This window comes from Aulonocara stuartgranti (assembly GCF_965226115.1).
Source record: "Aulonocara stuartgranti genome assembly, chromosome: 6".
NCBI classification, from domain to species: Eukaryota; Metazoa; Chordata; class Actinopteri; order Cichliformes; family Cichlidae; genus Aulonocara; species Aulonocara stuartgranti.
The window spans coordinates 23,757,455-23,783,587 of NC_138944.1; the positions used below are offsets into that span (position 1 = coordinate 23,757,455).

The window sequence follows — 26,133 nt, forward strand, 5'->3', positions numbered from 1 at the left end:
TTCAAAATGTCAAACGATCTAAAATCACCCGCATCCTGAACAACGTGCACAGTTTTAAGTGGACTGAAAATTCTCCAGCTGATAGCAGTGACAGTACGGTTAATATAATGCTTATAAAGATGATATTCAAGATTTAGCCTGTTTTCTGTGTGTTTTTATAAAGATGGTAGATATTACATATATTTCAATTTGAGTTGGTTTGGCTGCTTGTGGCACCCGTACACAGCTTCACACATTTTAGCTGTACTCTTTTTTTTTCTTTGCACATCGCACTTGTAAACTTGCTGACTGTCACAGACTTAATGTGTATTGTATTAAATCTTGCAATTCATGATATACTGCCTGCAGTTTAAGCACCACAAAGACCCTGTGAAACACATAGTATCAATAAAGTACAACAAGTACCTTTTCCTCATCATCCACACTGAAAGTCACTTCCCCCTCAATGGTATTTCTTCAGAAAGCACTCCCAACAATCTAATATCTGACTGCTAGAAACATAAACTGCCAGCCATGCGAAGCATCTGCAGGCATCCCCCTTATTGCTCCAGCAATTGCAACACCCAAAGTTCAGCTGCAAGCCTACACAGCTGAAAATTAATAAACACTGGGCTTTGCTTCTGATGCACTTTTGCAGATGAAATTAAAGGTGTTGCAGACAGAAAAAGCTGCTATCAGAGATAAAACTAGAAAAATTGGAGTCACACGATTTGAAATATGCTGAGTGATGAATCATGACCTTAAAGTTTTAGAAAAAAAAAAAGGGGGGGGGGGGGGGGTATTTTAACGGCACTAAATTAGGTGAGTTTTATTTTATGTTATTTTATTTTGAGGACTTGGGTTTATTAGGACTTGGACTGGACAAAACCAGAGACTTTTTTTAAACCTCAAGGTGGATGCTTTGCTTTTTTAAAACTGCTTTGTAAAAACGAGTTGAGAGAATTTCAAAGGAACTATCTTTATTTTCCTCAAAATACCAGACAAGAAAAGTAGTTCATCTCATATCTTTTGCACCAGTAAAGCCTGCATACTTTCTGCAGACTCATAAAAGACTTTCACAATGACTTGGGCAGGAAATGAACACGAATACTGAAAAATTTTCTCATGTCACACACGCATACGTGAAATTGCTGACGTATATTTAACGGAAGACAAAAAAATAGACCTTGTTGACTAACAGACCGGAGGGGGCAGTTTACGCTAAAGTCCAAGACCAAAAGCATACTTTTTGAGAAGTCATTAAATTTGGCAACCAAAACAACATCCCAAGTTCAACCGTAGCACACGCCCAAGACTTCCTTCCAGCCAATCAGAGGGCTATTTTCCCGCCTCAACCCTATCATGTACTGAGAAGGCGGACAGCTCAGGCTTGTTGCTAGGGCATGTCCCTGCTCGCTTTAACTGCGCTCAGCCAATAGAGTCGGATCTTATAGTTTCCGCCGAATTATTGGTTGAGACGAATGCCAAACGTTTGCCTATACGGTTTTCCTATTGGCCAGCGCTTCCATCAGTCATTTCAGTGAGTTTTAGTTAGCTGCTGTTGATATGTAGTTTGGAGTCACCAAAGACTCAGAAGTGAACGTAGCTGCGCATACATACCGCTCTGAAACATTTTTTAACGTTTTCATTCCATTCATTTTATGACTTTATGACTAAGTAGTTTCTATTTTTTTAAATAACGAGACAACAACAAGATGGAGCTTAATTCCTTGTTAATTCTGCTGGAAGCTGCAGAGTACTTGGAAAGAAGAGACAGAGGTATTTCAAGCTAAACAGACAAGTTGTCAGCATTTCTAAGCCAGTAATTATGTCGTAAATGGGGATTGGGACGGCAACTAACTTCATTTTTTAAAAATAATTTGTTACGTTTTGACGTGCACTGCCATAGTGCAGGTATGATGTCACTTTACAGACAATGGGACATAGACCAGGCGATGGGTGCAAGCTGCACTCTGGGAGTCTGTATGCTAGACAGTGATAGGTGTAAATGTTTAATTTATAGTGTGTCATTTTTTATAAAATATGTTAGTATCATTTCCGAATGTGTGTTGTTGCAATCGAGTGTTTTTCCTTTGGATTTGGATGTAAGAAAATGAGTAAACAAGCCTGACATTGAAAATATAGGACAGAAATCGTTATGCAGCGGTGGCTATATCATAATATAGACCTCGGTGCTAAAAAAGAAAGAAAAAAGACTGCACTTTAATCGATCTTATTAATGATTTATTACGTGTTGTTCCTCTTTAATTGAGTCCCCGGTTGATATTTCACGTCTCAACTATTTCTCCAAAATGACTCACTGTCATCTATTATTATTAGGATGATTGTAATTGTTTTTGTTTATTTGCTTTGCCGTCCTTGCAGACCAAGCTTAAATGTAACACTCATTTTGCTTTCTGTGTTTACAGAAGCAGAGCACGGGTATGCCTCGGTTTTACCGTACAGCGCCGAGTTTTCCCGAAAGAAAACGAAAGCCTCGCCAATTTCCAAAAAAACTCAGAATAATAGGTAAATATAATCCTTTCTCCCTTCCCCCCAGCTTTATTTCTGACTTCATGCCAGCTTATAAAAACACACACTCACTCTCTCTCTCTCACACACACACGCTGTCTCACTCTCCTGTCTGCTGCCTGGGCTGGGCTCTCTGTTTTGGGCTCTCCAGTAAACAGTGCCACGCGTACACTGTCAAGCCTGCTGCTCTCACTGTTCTGTTTCACTCACACCTATCTCTGAGAGGAGAGAAAACACCGCATACGCCCGTAACCTTTCGTTTCTGCACCTTGTCTCACACAGTTGCATCCAACCTCTGGAACTGTGTGAAGCTTTTAAACAAATGTGTGTATGTGTTTGTCTTTTTTTTATGTGGTTGTTGCGTTTAAGCTTTCGTGCTTCTGATGGAAGTAAATTGATATTTGGAAAGGAAAGGGAACCTCAGCCCAGCACACCCAGAGTTCATTACTGGTGTTGTCTGGAGGATTGAGTTGCTCCCACCGAGTTTAACCCCTTTATTGTGCAGCTGTGTAAGAAGTTAAAGCGAAATATATTACATAAGTGCACGGCATAGCTTTCAGTTTCGGTTTGTCTGCTTCTTCTTCTCAGACCAGTGCCATTGGCAGATTAAAGGTCATTTAAAAACAATCATGGCAATTAATGTGTGGCTGTGTAATGTGTGACCTATGAAGTTAAAACACCCGTGCAGGCTTATGTTTGCTTTCTAAAAGCAAAAATAAAACCATCCAAACTTTCAACTAAAAGTAGGCCATGTGACAAAGAAAAGCAGGAAATCCTCACATTTCAGAGGCTGGATCCATTTAGTGTTCAGCTTTTTTTCCCCATCCCCACCAGGCATGGAGAAACTTGCTTTCTAGGCTACATGCAAATTTGGTTGCCCTTCGGTCTCATTTACAGTAAACAGGCTATTGTTGAAATGATTGTGTCAATCTAGTTCCGTTCCTTAGAAGATTAACACATTACGATCTGATTTAATAAAGTGAAAGATAAAAAAAGAAGGGAAAAAAGCATTGGCTAATAATAGTTTAGGGAAGCAAAGTGTGGAAATGGCTCGGCAGTGAGTCTGATGGTTACGACAGTGCACGTAGATGTACGCTAGAAAGTAGTGTCATTACGAAGGGTGACACAGAGCATCGGAATCAGCAAATAAGGTGGCGATTGCTGACGCCAGTTGCTGTTTTTTGTCCTCCGTGTCACGCCAGTTTTGTGTCAGGTGACTGCTGAAAAGATAGCTCTGTAGATAAACCCCTTAAGATGAAGAGCGAAAAGGCTTCAAATAATTGCAGATGATACTTAATAATATTTTGATTTAACTGGCACAGAAATGAATAAAACAGCATTAAATAAACAAAATAACAAAAGTGTTTTTGCACGCATTTCTGACATGGGTATCAGACTTTTAGTGTGGCTCCATTCCCATTGTCTCTGTAAACTTCCACTCCTGTTTACAACGTGTGGGTGTTCTGATATGAAAGTGATACTTGCACTCGTTTGGCAGAAATGTGAAAGCAGCACCTTCCACATTCCTCTAATCCACAAGTTAACGTGCATTATATTTTGTGTACACCCGTGTGATCGAGTGAAGGGGTGTGGTGTGGATGTGGCAGGTGGGTGCGGCGCCTGAATAAGGCGGGCATCTACGCAAGCATATATGACAAACACCAGACCACTCGCTGGGCTTCATGCAGCCAGGCCTGCGTTTCCATACTTTTTTCTCGTGACAGAGCTTGGGGCACATCCCCCACCCCCGTTACGCCGTTTCCCTTTTTACACTCGCCCTCAGCTTCTTTTTTTTTCTTTAAGTGTAGACAGGAGCTGATGCAGGCTCCTAGTTATAAAATCAGAACAAAGCAGTAATGTTTAATGTTACATCTGCAACTTAACATGGATAATGCGTGTTAAAGCGTTTACTTAAAGGCTGTTATTACCCTGCTTCATCGCTCTGTCACACCATATGTGAAAATTAAGTCAGCTGACTTCGTTTTCCTCCTCTAATTCCTTGATTTGAATGTAGGAAAACTTTTTGAGTCCTCCCAGCTTGCCTTTTGGCCATTTGTAGCTCATAAAAAAGTGATAAAAGGCTTATTTTAAATGCCTCTGATTGTTAGAGGATGATTTTATGACATGTAAAAGTCCTCCTCATGCCATCCTGTGGTTTTACATAACATGTAAAGGTGTGGGCTAACCTGCTGTAGTTACAGGTCTGTGAACATTCTCTTCCTCGGAATGATTTCCTGGTCGTGCCCTGTGCTTTGACTGGGACATTTCCCTGATTTGTGCAGGTTTGAAGAGCACAACTTCCTCCACGATGGCTCTTTGTCGGCTTCTAAGATCAGCCGCCCAACATCCTGTGTTGTCTTTCGGGATGATTTTGTGCAGACGCCACATTATAGCAGTCGCACGGTCAGCCGTAACCCGTTTTGGTGCGCAGGACGGCGTTGTGGCACACAGCTGTGGGAACCAGTGCTTCGCGAGCACAAGGGCGCCTCAAACAGTGGAAAATGTGAAAAGGCTTGTTGTCAGTCTGTCCCTTTTGTTGTTGCTGTTTTTGTTTTTATTGCCGTGGTATCCATGACGGTCTCATGAACAGAGGGCCTGTTTCAGATGGACCGCAGTGCCCTCGCCGCTTCTGGCTGCGTGTCATAATAGGGGTTCTCCTCGGAATAGCCCACACACTGATGAATTCTGTGGCGTCCGGGCCTCCAGACGTCTGAGAGTGTTTTCATCCCGTGTCCACGCTGAGCAGCCGCGGCGGGGGCAGTGGTGCGTGGATGCTGTTTGTATATGTGTAGAGGGGGGCAGGCAGGCTGTGTCACAGATACAGCTCTCTCTCTCAGGGCCATTTTTGCCCTCGTGTGCGTGCTCTCTGACAGATGTCCCACAGAAATGGGAAAAGATTTTAGAAGTCGTTTATCATACATTTCCCAGTCTTTGCATGTCTGTGCCCTTGATCCACCTGACTGGTATCCATAGACAACAAATTTGTCCTGTTTTAAGCATTAAAATACTGCATTTATTTCTTATAGTACAGCAGCATTCAAATGCTTAAGGCCTACAGCCACCGGAAGGCAGAAGAGCAAGAACATAGAGATGAATCTAGGCTTCTCTTTGATCTCTTGACACACATTTTTCTGATTGTTTCTCAGATCTGTTACTTAACATATTTGCCCAAATTGCTTTCATCTGCCTTGCTCTCTGATCAAAACGTGTACTAACTAAGCCTCTCACTATTATACAGAATCTGATGTCATGTCAGATGATTTTTTTGTAGTATTTTAGTAGTAGTAGTGTAGTATTCCTGCCCTGACAGTCATCTTTGTCATTTCAGATCATCGCACAATGAGCTGGAGAAACACAGGTAAGATGACATCTGACCCCCCTCGACCTTGCCCGTGTTTGATTGTGTGTTGAGTGCGTGTGTCTTTTAGTTCCTGACATAGGTAGTAATTGAAGAGCTTCATGGGGGCTTTCAGGTATTTTCTCCAAATCAGAAACACTAGTACGACAGATCAGATCAGAGGTCGTCTTCAAAGAGCCAAAGATTTAATCTGTTAATTCTTGTGCCTGAAAAACAGATAATAACCTGATTTCAAAGAGCACCTTCACGCTGTCTCCGTTTCACGGATGAAACTCGTGTCCTTGTAAGGAAGAATCTTGGGTTATAATCCTGCCCAGACTGACACTTTGAAAAGAAAAGCAGTAAATCTGGACTTCACCTATCATTCAGCACTGAAATTGGGCTTTTTCTCCTTCCTGGAGGCACAGAATCGCAGCTCATGGTTTGCTTGTGTGTGTGGGGTTTGTGTTTTTTTACTTCACAGCTTTAGAGTTTCTTGTCAGGAAGCAAACGTCTCTTTGATATCAAAAAGGCCTTGCTGCTTCAGAGTAGATTCTTTAAAAATTGCCTTGCAGACAGGAATAAGAAAACAGCTGATGTGACTATCAGCATGTGAGCAGTGGCTGAAAAGGGTGTGTGAGTGTTTGCGTGTGTGAGCGAGCATGACACATGCTGTCACCCACGATGAAGGCCAGTCACATGGCCGGGAGTGAGTAATGGATGTGCGTGGCAGAGGGAAAAACAAGCCCGGACATATTCCTCCCTGACCTGCGAGGCACAGGAAGGCCCCGGCTGATTACACTGCAGGTGTTGAGACACAGGAGTTACCTCATGTCCGACGATGGGTGTGGCTGGTTACCAAGCGCCTGTGACGTCCAGTCAAACTGACAAAAGTGGGTGCCAGTAAAGGGTTTACTCACTTCCTTTGTCATCACCGCAGCCACGAGTTTCTGAAAAAGCGGAGTTTTCATGACAGACATGTCACTGATTCCATGATGGAAGGAAAAGAAGAAGAAGCCCTTTGAAGAATAAAGTTGCGTTCAAACACGCCGTCACATTGCATCATCACCTGTGACAAGCGAGGAGTTATTCTGTATAATTTCATGCCTTGTGTTTTTTCCTGTTTTTGCATTCACCATGCCCGTTTGTGTGGAAACATCTCCACCCTCTTATTTGAAATGACAGGGCTGCATGGTCACAAGGTTTTGCCACGTGGTCCACCCTGAGTCAAACCCCTGTCTGAAAGCGTGGCCACAAATTACATGGTCAGCCACTATACAGGTGTTAACAAGGCTCAGACTCTGCCTTTTGGCACAGCCATGTCTGTTGTACTAGCGACCGTCGTGTGACTAATACGCAACATTGAAACTACTAATAGTTTTTTATAACTGACAAAAAAAGAGACTTCTGAGCTTCTAAAATGAGGCAATTTTTGCTCAAGTACCTTTTGATTTTCTTTTTAAAGCTAATGGCGGCACAAAATGAGCAACTTGAAGAATGTTTTCCTCAAACTTGTAAACGGACATTTGCGTATGACTATCAAGAATCTGGCATGCCACTTGACCACGTTATCAATCGTGATCAGGCTTTTGTTGCAGTCACACGGAAAGTCTATATCTGATAACCAGTAGCTATCATCCAATGAAGATTTAGCATTTTACATTGTTCATGCGCAAATTTATTTTTGAATTTTTAAGACTTCCTCTTCCACACCGACAGATGGACTAAGACGCCTTATCCTAGATATATGAAGCCTTGAATATTCAGCTGCTGGCCTCAGAGTCAGATTACCTAGTATATGAAACTTGCAATGAACCTTTCTGACGAGCTTCTCACATTTGATTTGTAGCTTAAAGATATAAAGAGAAGAGCTTTAACAGACATGCTCAACAAAAGAATTTTTAACTTCTGATTCATAAGAAAACCAAAAGTCTTTAGGTGTCCTGTTCAACCAGTTTAATGAATGTATGACCAGTTCAGGGGTATCTGCTTAAAGCATCAGCCCTGTTTGATCTGCAGTATCGCCTCAGAAATCTGTACCTCCCACACGTCCTTGGACGCGACTCCAGGGAGGTGGCTGCTGTTTGAGGCCTGACTCACTGTCTTTGTTTCTTCGTGTGTTGTTTTTGTTTCCCCCGCTGCTGCACAGAGCAATCCTTGTACTATACATTCACGAGGTAGATAAGGTGGCGGATGAACGTCTCCTTAGAGGCCGAAAGGCATCGCATGTAATAGTACCAAAATCACGTTTTCTTGCATGAGAATGTCCTCTAACCAGATTTTATTAAATAAGGGAACACTTTAGTATGCAGTTTTTAACTTTGAGCAGTTGACAAAAAAATATGAAATTATTTTGTTTCATTAACAACAGATGTTAAAATAAAGGAGATAAAACAGGAAAATGTTGATTGAAATTGGGAAAGACCTGATGTCAAACAAGTTTGGAAGGTGGTTTTCATCTTTTAAGATTTTTTTTGTTTGGTTATTACTTTTTTATTGTTTTTTATTTATTTATTGATTACTTTAAAATTATTTTTTAGAACTGTTTGTCAACAAAGATACCAAACTTTCCACATGCAGCCAAGACTGAAACGGTGTGGCTAATCGGTACATTTGCTGAATAATCAGCTAAATGATTAATCAACTATTCATTGCTGCTGTTATATGAAGCTGATTAAGTTGGAACTTTTTGGCTCTCTGGGTACCGTTCGCTGACCTCGTGCATGCTAGGTGTCTCTGGCAGCTGCTCCGGAGACACCCTGCATATATTTGTGTCCCATTATCAGAGTCAGTCAGCTGCTTCGTGGATGTGGAGTCCCACAGAGTCGGCTGTCCTGACACTTATCTGCTGCAGCCTGATTTTTAGCTGTGACAGCTCTCTATAGACCATCTCTTGAATGACTGTGCTGCTTTTTGTTTTTTTTTTCCTTCCCTCGTCAGACCTGCAGAGCATCAGCTCAGAGTCTATGTGAAACTTAAGTGCAGTGTGTTTGTTCTCCACGAGCATTGCTTCCTTCCCATTTCTGACTTTAACCGCTTTTGATCACGCTTATGACAGCTCAAGTTTCCTTTTCAAGCAACGCCAAGAAATTACGAAACTAGATGTTTTACTTTCCCACATATCACCTGTTTACAGGAAGCCCAAGTCCAGTCTGCATAATCTAAGCTGTCTGGTATGTTTGCCATGCCTGCCTCGATCGAAAAAGAAAAGAGAAATATTTAGAGTTCTATTTTTATCCCCACCCATTTTGGCTCTCAGGTGCTCTTGGTTTCAGTTTTTCGAGATCGTAGCGAAGCTCACGAGTTTGCAGGCTGATTTCGACAAACAGTATCCTCTTACACTACGCTCTGTATCACACTGCAGACAATGTGCAGCAACTGTGGAGCACCCATTGAACTCGGCTTTAAATTTACATGCACTTCATGGACACGGGAGCAAGCCCTCCATTTGTCATGGTCTAGTCTTCTCTCTAATTAAATTTACTCTCCATGTTTCTTCTACTCCCAGCTGTGAATGAATCACTTTTTTTTGGCAGTGAGCAGGTCCTTTTTTCCTCGAGTGAAGCACACTTATGTGTGTCTATGCCGGCCGGGCAGCACCTCTTTGAGTTACGGCAGCGTGCTGGTGGGAGGGATGCCCATCCACGGCCCTGTTACTTCACCTCCTTGACATCTTTTCTTTGCCCCACCCCCACTTTCCAGAGTCCACATCTGTCTTTTCTGTTATCTGTCTTTTTTCCCCTCTTCCTTCTCCTTATTCTCGCTCTCCTTTTCGGCCCTACTAAAAGCCCCTGAGTCAGCAGAAACTTGAGGCAGCGAGGAAGAGAAGGAGGGGCAGGGCTCTCTTCCTTCTCACTCTTTTTTTCTTAGTGACAAAACTCATCTGTTCCCATTTCTCCTGTTTTGAGGTATAAATCCTTGTCGTGTCTTCGATTTTATACCTATGTTTATCCTGTAAATGTGCAACGCTGCTTTTAAGGGCTGCTGTATATCCTGCTTGTTTTGCTTATTTTTTATTTTGAAGTTAAATGTCATGTTTGCCTCTCAGGGGCTGCTACGTAATTAAAGTTTGGAAAGTTTTCATTTTTTCCTTCCAGTTTTGGTTTTGGTGTGACGTCCTCACATGTGACTGCATGTGCACTTTAGTTCCCTGCTGTCACAATGCCAGTTAAATTCCCCTTTTTGTTGGCATCATGGAGGAATCATTGTAGTTAATGATGTCTTGTACGCAGTCTAATTACAGAACCTGTAGAGCAAGGATGTTGTTATTTGTCATGAGATTGAATCAGCCAGTGCTGAAAGAGTCAACTACATATAGTCGACTATATGGATAACTAAGTTTTTCTTTTATTATCTGGAATAGTTTAAAGGCCGGAAATTATTTTTCCATTATTGTAGTTGATGGTTTTGATTTTAAAATTGTGTAAAAAATTCAAGGTGACATTTTTAAAGTGACATAAAACTGAAAAGTGTAAAAAAACACACACACAAAAAAACTGTCTGCAGACGAAACAGAACAATCTGGGTTGAGTTAAAGATGCAGTGGGAATAAAAATAAAATCTAGACAAGCAAAGACTGGAGGGGGAGAAGAGGCTTAGTTTGAACTTTGACAGGCCTCATCCTGCAGTTCTCTCTCTGATCTAATGGTGCGCTCCATTTAAAGTGGGAAATCAGAAATCACGACTTCCAAGTTGGAATTGTCAACTGGGAAAGTCAGAAAAGCCCCACCAATGACATCACAATCCAAGATGTCGACAGAGCATGTAAACAGTAGTAAAAATGTAAACTGTTAAGTGTTTGCGACACGCTCAAAAAAGCATGCACTGAGCAGTGACGGGGCTCTGTCCACCAACGTGCTACAGCAGTGTTTTTAAAAAAACAGGGATTGCATTATGTCGCTTGAGATGCATGAATGGCTCTACTTTATGTATGAGCAAAAACAAATCCAGTTTTTCCTCGCTTTTCCGACCGCTATTACGAATGCTGAAACGCAATCAACTTGGGAGTTACGCCACTCCCAGCTTCAACAGTCAGCTTAGAGGTAAAGGAATACACAACTGCTGGGGACTACTCCTCAGACGTATGTGTGTACGCTAAAAATAAGTCAGTGGCAACATTTGACTTTTTAGAGCCTAAACAAGGCGTAGGAGGTCTAGTTCTGTCTTGGATTAAAAATTCCATAGTGGATTTTTGTCTTATGGCACTAAATCCTGTTGGATGACTCAACTTAAAAAAAATCTTATATATCTGTCAACTTACAATCAAAATGTAACAAACGTAGTCCTTATTAGTTTGCGTCGTTACCTGGAAGAACATAGGTAAAGAGAGTAAAGTTTGGGTTAGCTGATGCTTTGTCCTAATACATGTGGCCATGTTGGCGTGTAAAAGAAAAGGTTTGTCCAAACGTGTGTGTGTGTGTTTACTTATCCAGGCATGGGACAGTCTGGGTTTGTAGCTGAGCTGTGTGTGACTAAAGGGTAACAAACAGGCCACAGCTGGACGTCAGCAGCAGTGCTCCCATGTGGAATTTTCTCCACCCTGAGGTCACCCAGCTTTAAGAAGTTCATCAAACCCGGTTTTTTGTAAAGCCCGTGGACGATCTGCTCTGGCGGGTGGGTGAGGCGCGGGGGGTATCTTTACACGTAATGCAAATATTTCAGGCCACCGCAGACCTACATTTACAAAAGAATGTTCTCGTTCCAGCTCAGGTGTTACTGTGTTCTCCGCAGTAAACTCGGCTCGTTGGCACAAAACAGTCGGTGCTCATAAAAAAACAGCAGTGTAGGATGCACTTTAACAAGGTGTGTGAATAGCTTTGGGGTTTCCAGGATAGGAAAAAGAGAGCAATTAAAGAAAGACGCAACTAGACACAGAAGTGCGATGACTGAACCATTCATGGTTCGGCCATGGCTGAGGAGGAGGTGGAGAAGGAGGAGACAAAGACATTCTTGAGTGTTGCTGAAGGGAGGAACTTGAGGCAGTGTAGGACGTGGCTGTTATGTGTGTCAGCCAGGCACCCTGAAATTCAGGTCAGCGGAGCATACACACATACACTGGAATGCAGAGTTAAATAAGAGAAGCGGCTTATGGGGAAAGTTTGAAGATGGATGGCAGGTGGGGTCACAGAACTAGCAGGCCGAGTATTACTAGAATGCTTCGCATTCAGCGCTGTCTGCTTTTTTGGCACAAGTGAGCCCCAAGTGAATGTTTGTATGATTATGCACTGATAGGCAAGATTACAGCTGCAGGCATTCTGGTTTTGCACTTTTGTCCAGCAGTAGTTTTAAACCTTTTGGTAAGCGAGCTCTAAATCAGCTACTTGGAGAAACAACGTAAAAGTGGAAGGTAGTGGAAATCTCTTCTTTCCTCTTTTCCTGACCCCTCTGGATTTTTTCGTAGGCAGGCCCAGACCTTCATGCAGGACCCCACCCCACTGCTCTAAAACCCTCCTTCAGATGTAAACAACTCCAACTTTTACAGTCAACATGGAGCCAGGAATCCTCTCTCATGCCACTAGATTCCTGCATGTTAATCATTGACAAGGACCATTATAAAACCAGAGCGCCCCATGTCAGGGGAACGTGTTTATGGTGCTTGCTGAACTTGTCTCTGCTAGTCTGTCCCAAGATTTGCGAGATGTACTTTTCATGGCACGCAGGGAAAGGCAATTAATGTCCAGGTCTGTCATCTGACGTTGGCATTGAAATGGGATGTGCAGAGAAAAAACCTTCCTCTATTTTTAAGCCACCGCCATCTCTGTTTCGCTCGCACGCTCTCCCCTTTAAAATCTGTTTGACATCTGTTTCTCTGTTAACACCGCAGTAAGCTGGCTGTGCTGAGAAAGGGATTTTGTAATGATCCTCGCTCGCACAGGGGGGATTGTTTGAGTACACGAAAACAATCAAATGAATCTAATTACTTGGCATTCCCAAGCATGCCCCGTGGAAATTCCAGTTTGTTTTGTGGAAATTGTACTACAGTGAGTGAGCAACACACTGCTTCTACTCTTTCCTGTTGTTTAATCACCAGAAAAGCATGCTGAGCTTTTCCTTTAGAGTAATTCACCGATAAGTGAAGTAACCTCCCTCTGCCTGCTTTGCTGCAATCGTGTGTGTGTTTTCAGGTTTCTGTTTGCTCCTCGCGTGTGAGAGCAGAGTCATGTGAGAGCGAGCTCCATGTTCCTGCCGTCAGGAGAATGTGTTTATGGGGGACTTGTATCCGTCTGTCTCACCTTACAGAGTTGTCACTGCACACAGTGGGCGTGTGGGTGTGGCGTCCCCGATGACAGAAAACAAACATAACTCGTCCCAGACGACTGACATTTCATATGAGCGAGATAAAGACTTCTTGTGTCTCCCTGCGCCTCGGTGCGTGCCTTTCTTCTCACTGGCGTGGGCAGCGTGGTGAACCACTCTGTCAGTTTCACATGAGCGTGTCTTATTTTTCTGCCGTCTTGTTTTCCGTGAGATCGCTGTTAAATGGGAACGCTTACGGGGCTGACCTGCAGGGTGACAGTGAGACTAATAAAGGCTGGGTGTGTCTTGTGTTTCTGTCGGCAGGCCACTGGGCAGGGTCTCAACTTCCCTGCTCTCTCACTCCTGAAGATATATTCAGCCTGATATAAACCTGTAGCAGAAATTGCCATGTTTATAGCTAACAACAAAAAATAGTTTTGGTTTCTATGGCTGCATGGATGGTAACTGTACAGGTAGTACATTTTTTATGCAATAAAAGGGGGCGTGGTCGTTTTCAATGTCAAGTTTATGGTGACTAGGCTGTTCATGCTTGGCTGCAAATTCGCTCTCGACCGTGTTTATGGTGCTGTTTTCTGACTAATAACAAGCTCTGCTGTGGTTAATTGTACTTACTACTGGGTTTCAGAGTCTGTGTGATACTTAGCACTTCTGGATCTGGGGGAAAAAACACAAACAACCAAAAGGTTAAAAGTGGCTTTAAAATGTGACTTGAATGTATGACATCACGGTGCCTGTGTCCATCTTTTATATGCAGTCTGCGGTTATGTCATATAATCAAACAAGCAGTCAGAGAGTCACATGGGTTTAAAGCAAACCTTCAGGTTAAAGAAACTTATTTAAAAACAAATGTAATCACATGATAACCCAAACTAACTACTGCAGGTTATTTGGAGGTAAAACCTGAAGTGGACAAGTACAAAATATCAGTAGGAAGTCCACAAGCATGTGCATGTACAGCTATGGTAAAATACATGGTCTTAGCCTTGTTTTTTAAGCTTTGCTGTAAGAATAACGAATAAAACTATAAGAATAACAATTCCTCAAGAACACAGTTTTTGTATCCTCTCATATGCGTCTTGAGATTGAATGACTGCAGTTCTGTGCCTGCTTAAAGCTGAGCTGATCAGAAACTCTTCTTCATCTTGATGTCTTGTGGGCTCAGCTCAAAAGGAAAATAAACAAACAGGCATAGTTGTTGCATTTTCTGCTTCTGGGTACTGGGGCAGCTCTAGCACTGAGAGCTAGCATTGTATCATGGCTTCTGATGACCTTTGACCTCTGTTTAGTAGGCCTGGCCCTGTGCCAGACAATCCACTCAGCCCTGTGCATATGGGTGGAGGAATGTGCTGGGCTGCAGTGAGCTCATTAAACAGTACAGTGAGCGAGGGGTGAAGGTCTGTTGTTTGCACTAGCTCGCCTTCTCAGGCCCTTTGTGTGCCGATGGAGCCTCCTGAGGGACACTGTGTCCACCAGGAAAGTGTGTGTGTGCGAAAACACTGCACAAATGGTCACTGCAACCTTTTTCCTCTGGTGCACAATACATCAATACCCCTAACGTGCACACCCAGCCTGCCACAGATGCACTTGAGCTGGAAAACAAGATATATTGTTTTCCTTCCAAGGCCCAGAGTGTGAGGAGGTCTGTGAGAATGGCCTGATCTGTACCCGACAACCTTGGAGCGCAAGTCAGCGGTTTGGCTTGTTCCAGTTTCAGCAGTGTGCAGCTTTCTGAGCAAAAGTTCCTTTTTTTTTTTCACCTCCCCGGCGTAGTCTGTGCTTTGTTTTGGCTCTGAGCTGCTGATGGAGAAAAAAGATGGAGGGGGAGGGAAGGCCAGAGATCAGACACAATCATCCCGTGGTGGCAGCACATGAGAACAGTCAGGTGGTGATTTCTGGGCAGAAAACAAGTTGATCAACCAGATTCACTATTAAATCCTCAACTGCAGGCAGGAGTATGGGGCAGTCCGATTTAGCATTTTTAGCAGTTTTTATTTGCAAACTTTTATAAACAAACAAACAAAAGGAGACCTCTTGCAAATATTGATATTGTTGTATAACGAAGCTCCAATCCTTTCAAACAAAATCTGCCTCAACCCCAAATCAAAGGCTATCCTATTTTCATACCAGACAAATTGGAAAATTTGCAGTGATTCACAACCATGTGGCCTGGTGATGGGGGCAGTCTGCTTCCCATCATTAACATAGCATATGCGTTCACCTCGTGCAATGCTTTGCACAGCGGTTTTAGGCAATCTGATAAACACTGCGTGACCGGGGCTTTTTTAAGTAATAACAAACCTGTGTGAGAGGGGGTCCTAAACCCCGCTCCGAATCAGCTGTGTGCTCCTGAAGAAAAATTTCTCGTGGCGGGAGAACCCCTGCTGCTGCTGCTAATGCGAGGGAGCTTTCAGGGACACACGTGCCAGGTTTAATTCTCTTAATTATATGCAGCTAAGCGCCTGATTCTTCTCGGCCGGGGCAGAGTGCACACTTTTGTTACTGTAAGGTTAACTAGTGGGGATGGTGTGGGAAAAGCTAGGTGTTTCCCCTCATTTTAACCTTTGTGTAATGCTAGGCTAACCATATGCTGGTTTCACCTTCATAGTTAGTATTCAGATATCAGAGCAGTATCAATCTTCTCATCTGAAATAGTGAACAAGTGGGTTTTTGTTCACCAGTTTCATGAACTGAAGATCTGCTAAGATACGTTTTTTTCTTTAACCGCAGAGATCACATTTGAGAAGAATTCTTCACAGGGGGGCAACGACGAACTTTTTAGGTGCAGCCGACAGACACCGGTCTCCACCAGTCATTGCATATGAATGCAGAAAAAATAAAAACCAAAGCTTCTTAAAGACTGACCCATTATTGCTTGATAGCAGGTGTGGACTGAACCAAGATCGACTCAAATTTTGAAAGCACAACCTTTGTAAGCCAGAGAGCTTCTGGAAACAAATATTTTGTCTCTGGCCTGCAAATTCTTCTTACTCATTTTTAGCTATTAAAGTTGGGTATATATTAAAAGTGTTCTGACACTTGGATGGCAAAAGGGGAGGGGCCTCCTTGAGGTTTTCTAAACCTGTCCAGTGGGCTATATTTGAGTCTTTCCCGAGCCGATTCTGTCCCCCATCCTGGGGGAAGGCAACTAATCCGGCATAACAAAGCGAAAAAATGTTACATGTAAGACCCTTTCCAAGAAGCTGTTAGCCCACATATTTGGCGAATCAGCCAACCCTAGCAAAATAATATTTTCATTTTGGTCCCGGCAGCATTTCACTTTATTTTTTTATCTTTTTTGCAGCTGCAGAAAACATGGGTGTGGTCTTCTCCCTTTGGTGGCGAGTTTGTGCGTTTAACTCTTTGCTCATTTGTTTCTTATGTGGTCAAAGGGCACCAGGGCACACTTCTCTCTTCTGCGTGGCAGGTAAAATATGAGGCCAGGATACATGAAGGGCCTGAGGTGAATAACACTGGTGAAAAAACACGGAAAAAGAGTTTTCTTGAGGTGGGTAGTCGGGCAGAGTATTCAGGGAAACGCCTTGTTTTTGTTTTTTGTTTTTCGCTATGAGAGAGCAGTGGGGGCAGGGTGAAGTGCAAGATGGTTGCCCATTGGCTCAAGTTACCCTTTGGATGATGCGTATGGAGCGCTGCCTAGTGCAGCTGAGCACACTGCACTGAAAGGGTCCTTTTTTCAAACCAGAGAGAAAGTCATCCACATACTCGGACCCCGCTGCAGAACTCCTGCTCCTCCCTGCCTGCTTCCCCTGGCTGCAGACCAAGCGCTTCATGTGGCTCGAATGGGGTAAGCTGGAGGTGGCCCCCACCCCTGTCCTCAGAAGACACTTGTTTTCCAGTGGGATGAGGGTGTGTTAGTGTTGGCAGGGTGGAGCAGAGAGTTGAAGGGGTTCAGCGGATGGGGGGTTAGGCGGACTTGCCTCCTGGGAGAGGAGGTAATAAAAGACTGAGAGCACTTTCACATGACCCTTTCACACACCTACGTGCACCTGTAGAGAGATGACACGTTGTTTATTAAAGCCATATCTTTCTGTTTTTAAGATTATTTTCTTAATAATTGTGCAATCAAATCCATCAAAATCGATACTGTGCATGAAGTGAGACTGGTCAGATTTATTGCCCACAAGATGTCTCTGGTCGAGGTCTAAGTGAAACAGACGTGGCTACTGAGATGGTCTCATTTTGCATAAAAATGAAGGTGACGCCCTTCCTGAAAAAGAGCTGGGGAGAAAAAAACACAGAGTGTGTAAAGATTGTGTATGATTGCACACTAACCGTGGACTCAAAGAGAGCCTCATTTCTCTGATTAGGTTTATCTAAGCTGCGGCAATGGCTGGTGGAGACCTTGTGTTGTTGGAGTTTGTTTACCATATAGTCAGAGTTCCTCAAAGGAACAGGAGAAAGGCAGTAGTGGTGGTGGTGGAGGGAAGGCTAGCTCAGAAGAATGAAACAGTTCATGGACTAGCTTGACTAATGGAGGATTCAAAGGCCTTTTTGAACAAGTCTGAATGGAGCAAAGTCAGAGAGGGGATCTTGCTGATAGGATCTTCTCTTAAATAACATACAGTATCCATAAAAAATGTAACTCTGTCTTCACTGTCTCTCATATAAACATCCAAATGACGCTGTTTACTCGAGGATCCAGGGCAGGGTTGTTGGCCTGCAGGGCTTTGGCAGGGATGCAGGGTTCACAGTTTCGCTCTGCGACCTTATCACAGCTGCCATTTTGATTGGTGACTAATTTTTGTCTCTTCTTTTGCACGTTTTCTCAGTTTTAGCGTACGGTGGGTTTGCCATTTTGCGCACACGAGGTTTGGAAAATGTCGGTCAGACAGCTGTGCTGGAAAGTATGGGGACTACTATACTATGCACAGTGATATTTAGGTCAGCGTGTAGCACACTGGCACTCTGCCCATACGCTAGTGAGTGTGTGCACATGTGTTCAGAAAATTGTGAGCAGGTTTGGGGAATGAATAATCACCTCATAAATGAAAAGTGCATACATGAAAATCCCAAAAGTGTGTGTGTGTGTGTCACATGTTAGCTTACAAGAAGAAGATGGATAAACCGTGGCTGGATTTCTAACAATCTAATCATTAACACAGTATATCTCACTATTTTTATTATAATATTTGCAGTTGCTCGTGAACTCTTGATTAGTTCACTAATCACTGTTTGACGTAGCTCGTCTCAGATCATTACGCACAGCAGTGACAGTAAATGTAAGACTATCTGTGTCAATTTTGCACAAGTACAGCACAGCCTGCGCTTTGTTGTGGATGAGGAGCTTTGAACATGACTAACCACAGATCCTCTGAACCCCTCAACCCTTTGAAAATGTCTCACGGTCAAGCCCAGAGTCAAAGTGAAACCAAGCGTGCAAAAGAGCGTCAGGCCACGATCGCGCAACATTCGCTCGCGAGAGCAGGACATGTAAAAAGGAAAAAAGAAAAATCGGTGTGTGCTTCTCATGCACACACCGATTTTTGTGTGTGCATGAGGTTTTGTGGAGGTTCTTTCTCACTTTCTGCCGGTGGATGTGTGCTGACTCACTTCTGTGTTTGCTTGTGTGCTTGCAGACGTGCCAAACTACGGCTCTACTTGGAGCAGTTGAAGAAGCTGGTGCCTTTGGGTCCAGACAGCACGAGACACACCACTCTGAGCTTGCTAAAAAGGGCCAAGATGCACATCAAGGTACTAAAATGCACAAACCTTATGAATCATTCAAGTGTTCACGTGGCACATCGCATGTTGGATTTAAGCGACGCATACATTTTAATGTTTTCACCAAGCATTTATCTGATGGAGTGTTAGGGCCACTTTAAGAAAAATATGTCGTTCTTTTTAAGATTATAGTCAAAAAGTGGAGATTGAAGTTGTCGTTTCAAGTCAAACAAACTGCCAGGGCTGCTCTGTAAAACGCCTTGTGTACATGAGTTAGTGAAACAACATCAAACATCAGCTGTCTTATTGTGTGTTGTGACACAGCATATCCCCTCCGTACCGCACGAGGGTGTAACCATCGGCATCCTCTCATCTGTCCATTGTCAGCTATTTCATTTTGCATGAATCCGACCAGCTCTTTGAAATTTTTTGAGGCTTTTTCTTTCTGACCAGAAGCAGCTTTCTGCACCATCTGTTCAACATTCTTATATTTGTCACCACACTGTGTTTAAGTGCCAAAAGAGAAATCATTTCCTTGTTACTAAAACTGATTCGAGTGTAATTTCATTAACTCACAAGGCATTTTGTAGAGGGTACTCTTAAAATAACACAATGCGGCCCTAATACTCTTTCGCAGTATGATGAGTGAATTTTTTCCTTATATTTTATTTTCTGAATAAACTATTGACGCTCCTCTGTGGGGAGGACCCCCCTGGAGGGGCACCGAGCCACTGTGCATGGGTGTGAACACCCAAGAGAAGAAAAATTAAATTAAAAATTAGATCCAAGTGAGAGGACTTAACTTTTTCTTTTTTTTTTTTTTGCTTTTGGAAATGGGGTCATACCAGAAGAAGCATGAGAACCTCTAGACTAAGCAAACAGAGTAATCTAAAAATCTTCTCTGTACCAGCTTCATGCTCTACTTCTCCTGTTTCCTCTAAGTAATTTTTTTCTGCACTTTAAGTGTGTCGTTGTTTTCTAATCTTTCAATCAGGATGGATCGGTGCTCAATGAAAATAAAAATCAAACAAAAAAGAAGAAGAAAAAAAAAATCTTAACACAGAGCCTTCAAAGTAAAATATGTGGGAGACTTTGTGGCTGATGTTTAGATTGTGTATTTAATATTTGGCTTTGCCAACTTTTCCTCCATGGTTCATTAAACTGTTTCACTTCACAGACACCAAGTGACGTGCTAAAAAATGCTCTGCAGCAGCAACTAGTGAGCGGAGCTTAAAAAAAGTAGCAGCAGTGCTTCTACCCGTGCTGTAGAAGACCAACCATAAGTAGACTTTAGGACACGCCGCACTGATCTTGCTGTTTACAAGCAGCAACAGTGTGGTTGGTGGAAAATCCAGACGTAGCGAGTTTTAACCCTTCATTTCCTGTTTACTAAGCATGTCCTCTCTGCTCAGACGACCTGCGCTAATTCTCGGCATTGCGACCGTTTCTTCTTACGCGAGTTCGCTTTGATTCACCACTGAAAACCTTCATATACAAATAAGGGCACAAAAAAAAAATCGAACCCCACTCTGAGTCAAAATTTGACTTTGAGTTCAAGTTTATTTTTAGTTTCAAACCCGTGAACCTCACACAGTCATTTGGCTACTTCCCCAATAAAATGTTGAAATTCAAGGTCGTGTTGTAACTTTGACAGAGATCTGATTTAAAGCAGATAGAAGATAAATCTGGTTTCATTTTTTTTGTTAACTTGATGAGATCAAAAACAAGAACTAATATTCATGTTTCAGCTAAAGTAATACTTCACCCTGCAGCAGTGATACAATAGGAAAATACTGTGGTCGTCACACTAGGAAGAAGTGTTGTCTTTTACTGCAGAGGAAGCTTTTTTGGTCTGGATTGTGGGTTTAACCATGTGTATTATGTGGTGTGCAGTAAAGAGAAGGCAATTACTAGAACCCTGCACAGGCATGGACTGAGGTTGCAGATGAAAAAAATCCATGTCTGCAGAACAGACACCTTTAAACCAGTCTTAAGTATGCTAAGGAAGAAAATATGTATACTAGAGGTCTTCACTTCAGTTGCATACTTTAAAGGCAGAGCAAAAACGGCGAGGTGGTCCAATCCGGTGAGCATGGTCGTTAATTTTTCGGCATTTTTGTGTGTGCTTTGTGTGCAGAAGCTGGAAGAGCAGGACAGGAAGGCTTTAAATGTGAAGGAGCAGCTTCAGAGAGAGCACCGCTACCTCAAACGCCGCCTGGAGCAGCTCTCCGTGTCCGGATCTGTGGAGCGCATTCGCACCGATAGCATGGGCTCCACCATCTCCACCGACTCAGAGCAAGGTAGGCTGTCCTTAAAGAGCCAATCACACCTTTCTGGATTGCACTTAGACATGGATTGCGCGCCGTATTATTAGAGTACACTGTAAACGCTCTCCATGAGCCGGTTCTTTGTGCCTCAGATGTCTCTGTAGTGCTTAGTTTGAACTGTTGAGGTATGTTTGATATTCCTGAACGAGGTAACACACATGCAGTTGTTTGTCATTGTAAGGGATTATCTGCTGGGGCACAAAGATCTGGCTGTTTGTGCGGAGGTAATGGCTGCCTAAATCTGGGTTTAATCTCCAGGCACAGCAGGCTTCCTAATAAATATGCCCACGTACTGGTTGTGTGGAAATAAACAGTTTCTTCTCTCTTGATCAGTTTCTAGCAACACTAAAACCCCCCAAAACATTGTGTATTTTTTTCCTTCTTGTGTACAGAGGTGGACATCGAGGGCATGGAGTTCACGCCTGTTGAGGCAGACAGCGTGGACAGCATCAGCGACGGCGAGGAGGAGGACCAGTACAGCCTCCAGAGCAGCTCCAGTGACAACAGCTACACGGGCACACATTCCCACAGACTGCAGCCACACCACTGTTAGACCCATGGCGGACATCCATCTGTCGACCAGCTTCCTCACCCATCCACGCTTCCCTCACCTCATCCCCCTCCCTCCCACTCTCCCCCTTTTGTGTTCACCTACGCCGCCCACTACCTACACCACCTACACAAGACCACGATGGCAGTACCCCCGAGCCTATTCTGTCCACACTTAAGACTTGCTGACTTTTCCTCCCTTCTCTGACCACTGATCCTACCTCACCATACTGTATCCTGCCTGACCCCGCCCCCTCCTTACACACCTGCCCTTTTTACCACCCAAACAGCGCAGAGCAGAGCTTGTAGTTTTTAATCTGGGTTCTGTGGTCAGGTGCGCAGCTTTGACCTGTTAATTGGTTCGAGAAAAGTAAAAGGAGAGAGTTATTATCAGGTGGCAGTAAATACCACACACAGTTTATGATATAACAGATGAAGCAGTTTGGTTTGTTCTGCAGTATATGCAACATTGGGAACCTCGGTAGTCATTTTCATCATACAGATTCTTCCCTTTTACACAACAGGATTGTGCAGGAGGTGTCCTGTCCTTTCCTTGAAACATCTGATTGGTGAAAAATGACGAAACCTTTAGAGTTTCTCATTTGGAGGCGGTGGCAGGATGTTCTCAAACCGCTGCCACCGCCCGAGCGTACCCAGTATGGGAAGCATTTTGCTTCACTTTTCGTGCGCATCGAACAAACAAAGCACGACTCTGATACCTTCACAGTCACTGTGCACTTGCGAGAAGTTTATCCACCACATCGAACTCTCCACAAAACGGTGAATTAAGCTTGCCCTTAAATGTCCAAACTTCTTACTGACTCAACTCTGCACACATGCTGAAAATGTGTCCACAGACCACCTGAGAAGGTTCGAGAGCTGCAGCAGAGCAGGAAGAATGTAAATAGATGTACAGATACTGTAGAAACCCTCGTGTCTCCCCTCTGGTTGGGTTGCCTAACCACTACTCCACACTACTGACCACTACACTATACCACCCTATGGTGTGGATGGACTACTATGTCAAACAATGAGAAAAAAAAAGGAGTTTCCTCAAAACTAAAACTCTACTCCTTACATTTGACTCAAATCTTGTTTCCTTCTCAGTAGCTAATTGATGTAGCAATAAATACATGAGGCAGGTGCTTCCTCTGAGTGTTTAATCGATTCTGGCAGACCATGAGGTTCTATGGGAGACTTTTTTTTTTCTATTTTTCTTTTTTTATTTCTAGATGGGGATTTGTCGCTCACCATTAACAGACCTGCATCTCCTTCACTAACGGATGCTTCTCTGTGAGCGCGTCACCATCTACCTAGATCTCGCATTTCTCTGCAGCTCTTGTCGCCTTCTCGGTCAGAAGTCGGTGGTATTTTAAATATTTGTTTAAATCGATTAACAAGTCAAAGCTGTAAACACCCGGGAGGGGAGGGAGGGCAAGCTTGTAGTGATTTGTTCATTTTAGAGGCACTCGTTTTTATCTAACCTAGCAAACTAATCACTTTCCTTATCCCCTCGGCTGATCTGTGGCTTATTTGCGAAGCTTTGGGCACGGCTGAACACCGATGTAGGTGAACCTTGTTCTCTAACCCGTCTGTAACTTATGCACATTAGTCACTGTTGACGAACGAGGCGCTTCTGTCGCTCTCTGACCGTTTAATAATCCTTAGCCCCGGTCTCTGGCAGTCCTTTAGAGCTTGGCACTTTAAAAAGAAAAAGAAAAAAAAACACACAGACACAAAAAGGGGCAGGCCATTGAGACGGATCTGACCCCACCCAAAAAAAAAAGAAAAGAACTACAAAAGACTCGAATGAAAAAGAAAAATACTTGCATACAGAATCTACTCGTCACTGAAAGTGAGTTTAGCCAGTGTAGTCTATATTTCTTGTATTAAATTTTGTATTATATTTTCCTAAATGTTCTCTTGTAATGAAAAGACAAAAAAGAGTGAGTATATCTATCTTATCTATATATAAAAAAAAATATATATATAAATATATATAAAAATATGAGTGACAGCCAGACAGACAGGAGGCCAGGCTTGATGAAGGGAGAGTGGGAGCAGGGGAGCTGATAGACTGGCCCCTCTCCCTTTGGGTGACTCTCCTGCTGTCATTCTGTGCCTTGGTGAGCCTTCGACCTCCCTCATCCTCCTCCTCTTTGGCCCTTACTCAGGTCACGCTCCCCCCTGTCCTCTCCCCCTCTCGCTTGCATCCCTCCCTCCTCCTCCTCTGGCGGGGCCTTTTTTTAATTTCAACGTGAGACACTTCCATGCGTGAGGGCCGCGTGAAGAGAGAAGACCTCATAAATGAGTAAAAATTATCCCCCCCACCTCCCCCTTTATCTCAGTTCCTACTGAAGCCGCTGTTGTACTACACCCTGTCCAGGCACTCCTCCGCCCTCTCGCTGCCCGCCCGTCTGCCAGCGCCGCCTCTGTCATGGAGATAAAAAACAAACACACACACACACACACACACACTGGTGAACTCCCATGGCAGCTTCCAGTCGCCCCGAATGGTCACCGAAGGGGTTAAAAACTTCTGGGCTTGAAGCGTGTTTATCTTTATTTTGATTTTTTTGTCATTTTATTATTGTTGTATGTTGACTTGTTTGTTCGGTGGGAGCCACTGGGAGAGGAGCGATAAAAAAACAGAATAATCCAATCAATGGCAGCTTAACGGTGTTATCCTCCGAGCTCCCGGTGGTGCGTCCCAAACAAAGTGTTACCCATCGATCAGGGGACCTCTTGAGACACAGCAATATTACCATCTTGTGCTTTCTGAGGGAGGGTGGGGCGGGCGGGGCGCAGGGTTTTTAAAGACAAGCAGGTGGTTTTTGCTCTTGACTCTGTGGTGCATTGTTTTTTGTTTTTTTTTGGTGACCAACTCTTATATATATTTTTTAATTTTTACCTCCTATCTGCACTCTCTCCATATTCTGCAGGAGGGGAAAAGAGTAACTATAGATGAGGAAAAAACAGCTGTTTGTTTTGGGGTTTTTTTAATCATCGAGTTTACATTCATGTCAAAGACTTTGTACATGACTGTTTGTAGCAAAAAATGTCCTTTTTTCAGTTTGTCAGTCAAATGAACAACTGAGTAAACCATTACTAAATGGCATATTCTCTCGCACAGAACCTCCCACAGCGATAATTGACATAAAAAGAAGCAGAAGACAAAAAGAGGGAGGGAGCGGGACGATGAGGCGGTGGGGGGGGGGGGGGGATAGATATGAGATTAGAGATTTTAAAAACACATACATATATTTTCACTCAGTGTAGTGTATGAGCAGCTGATTGGACATGCAGACATTTTGCTTGAATGTTGGATGGATCGTGTTTATGGGAAAATCTTTTAATGATGTGCCTTGGGGGGTGGGAGGGTTCTTTAAAGAGATTGTACCACTTAATGAACACTGTTGAATCAGTTGCCCTAACTTTAAAAAAAAAAACAACGAAGTTCCCCATCTTGTTCCACTTCCCTTCTCGTGACAGAAGAAGCAAACGGTTAACGGCAAGACACAGAGACACAGAGGAGAGTGGGGTTGTGCTGGGGTGGGAATGTTCATCAACATCAAAGTGGGATTTTATTTTAAAAAACAAAACAAAGTCATAACAAGTACACAAGAAAAGATTTGATGTTATTGCTTTCATGCTGCTGTTGCACAGAGATTTCTAAGAGCACAAAAGTTTGTTTTTTGGGTGGGTGTCAGCAGGCGGAGAAGAAAGAGGGTGGTGGGCATGACGGAGTATGGGGGGCGTCTGCAGCTCACGTGCACACAGATGAAGTGAGAAACACGTCTTTCTGTCCCTTAGCCTGCTGCTGCTTTAAAGGTGCTTCTACAAACCCACAGAATGACTTCCATGAAATCTTATTCCTGCCAAATAAAGAGTCACTTTTGAATCTTTTTAATGATTAATACGATAGCTTTAACTACCTGTAGGCTTTAGGTCAGCTTCCTGCTTTCTGCACTTCAGCCTTTTATTTTGTATTTTCTCCTTAATTGTTTTGTCCTACGTTATGGTTCCTTTTTTTCTTTGTACCCACATAGAAGCTAGAGGCTGAACTGGCTTGGATTTAGTTGAGGGGGAGATGATGAGGGGGTTTGTTTGGGCTGAGGGGGGAGTTCTGTGCCAGAGACCTGTGAATATGTTGCTTTTAAGCAGATGTGTAATTCAGAAGATGTATAAGTTCCATTTTTTTTTTTGTGCGTGTGAGCGTGCGTACACGAGTACCTGGTGCTGGCTATGCTTTAGCAAACACTTTAAGGTATTGTGTATTCTCTCATTGTAATATAATTAAAATGTTTTATACAGAAAGCCGTGTGTGCTGGTGTCATCAGTGCTTTTCGGGGGAAGGTAGCAGATTAAAAACTGACGACCTACAGCTGAAAGAAAATGTAGGTAAAGACGTTGAAAAGTTTCGGGGTTTCCTGTTTGGTTTACGCAGCTGTGAAACTGGAATATTGGGGGGAT

At 43.2% G+C, this 26,133-nt stretch overlaps 1 protein-coding gene across 1 annotated transcript; it reads left to right on the top strand.

Moving 5' to 3' along the window:
* Window positions 1–1,520: 1,520 nt before the first annotated feature.
* On the top strand, window positions 1,521–25,977 carry mxd4 (MAX dimerization protein 4). Its single transcript, XM_082537978.1, has 6 exons — window positions 1,521–1,758; window positions 2,409–2,508; window positions 5,840–5,869; window positions 18,700–18,814; window positions 20,922–21,084; window positions 21,504–25,977. Exons 1-6 carry the CDS (start codon window positions 1,695–1,697, stop codon window positions 21,662–21,664), a joined length of 633 nt encoding a protein of 210 aa, XP_082394104.1. The 5' UTR covers window positions 1,521–1,694; the 3' UTR covers window positions 21,665–25,977.
* The last annotated feature ends 156 nt before the right edge of the window (window positions 25,978–26,133 follow it).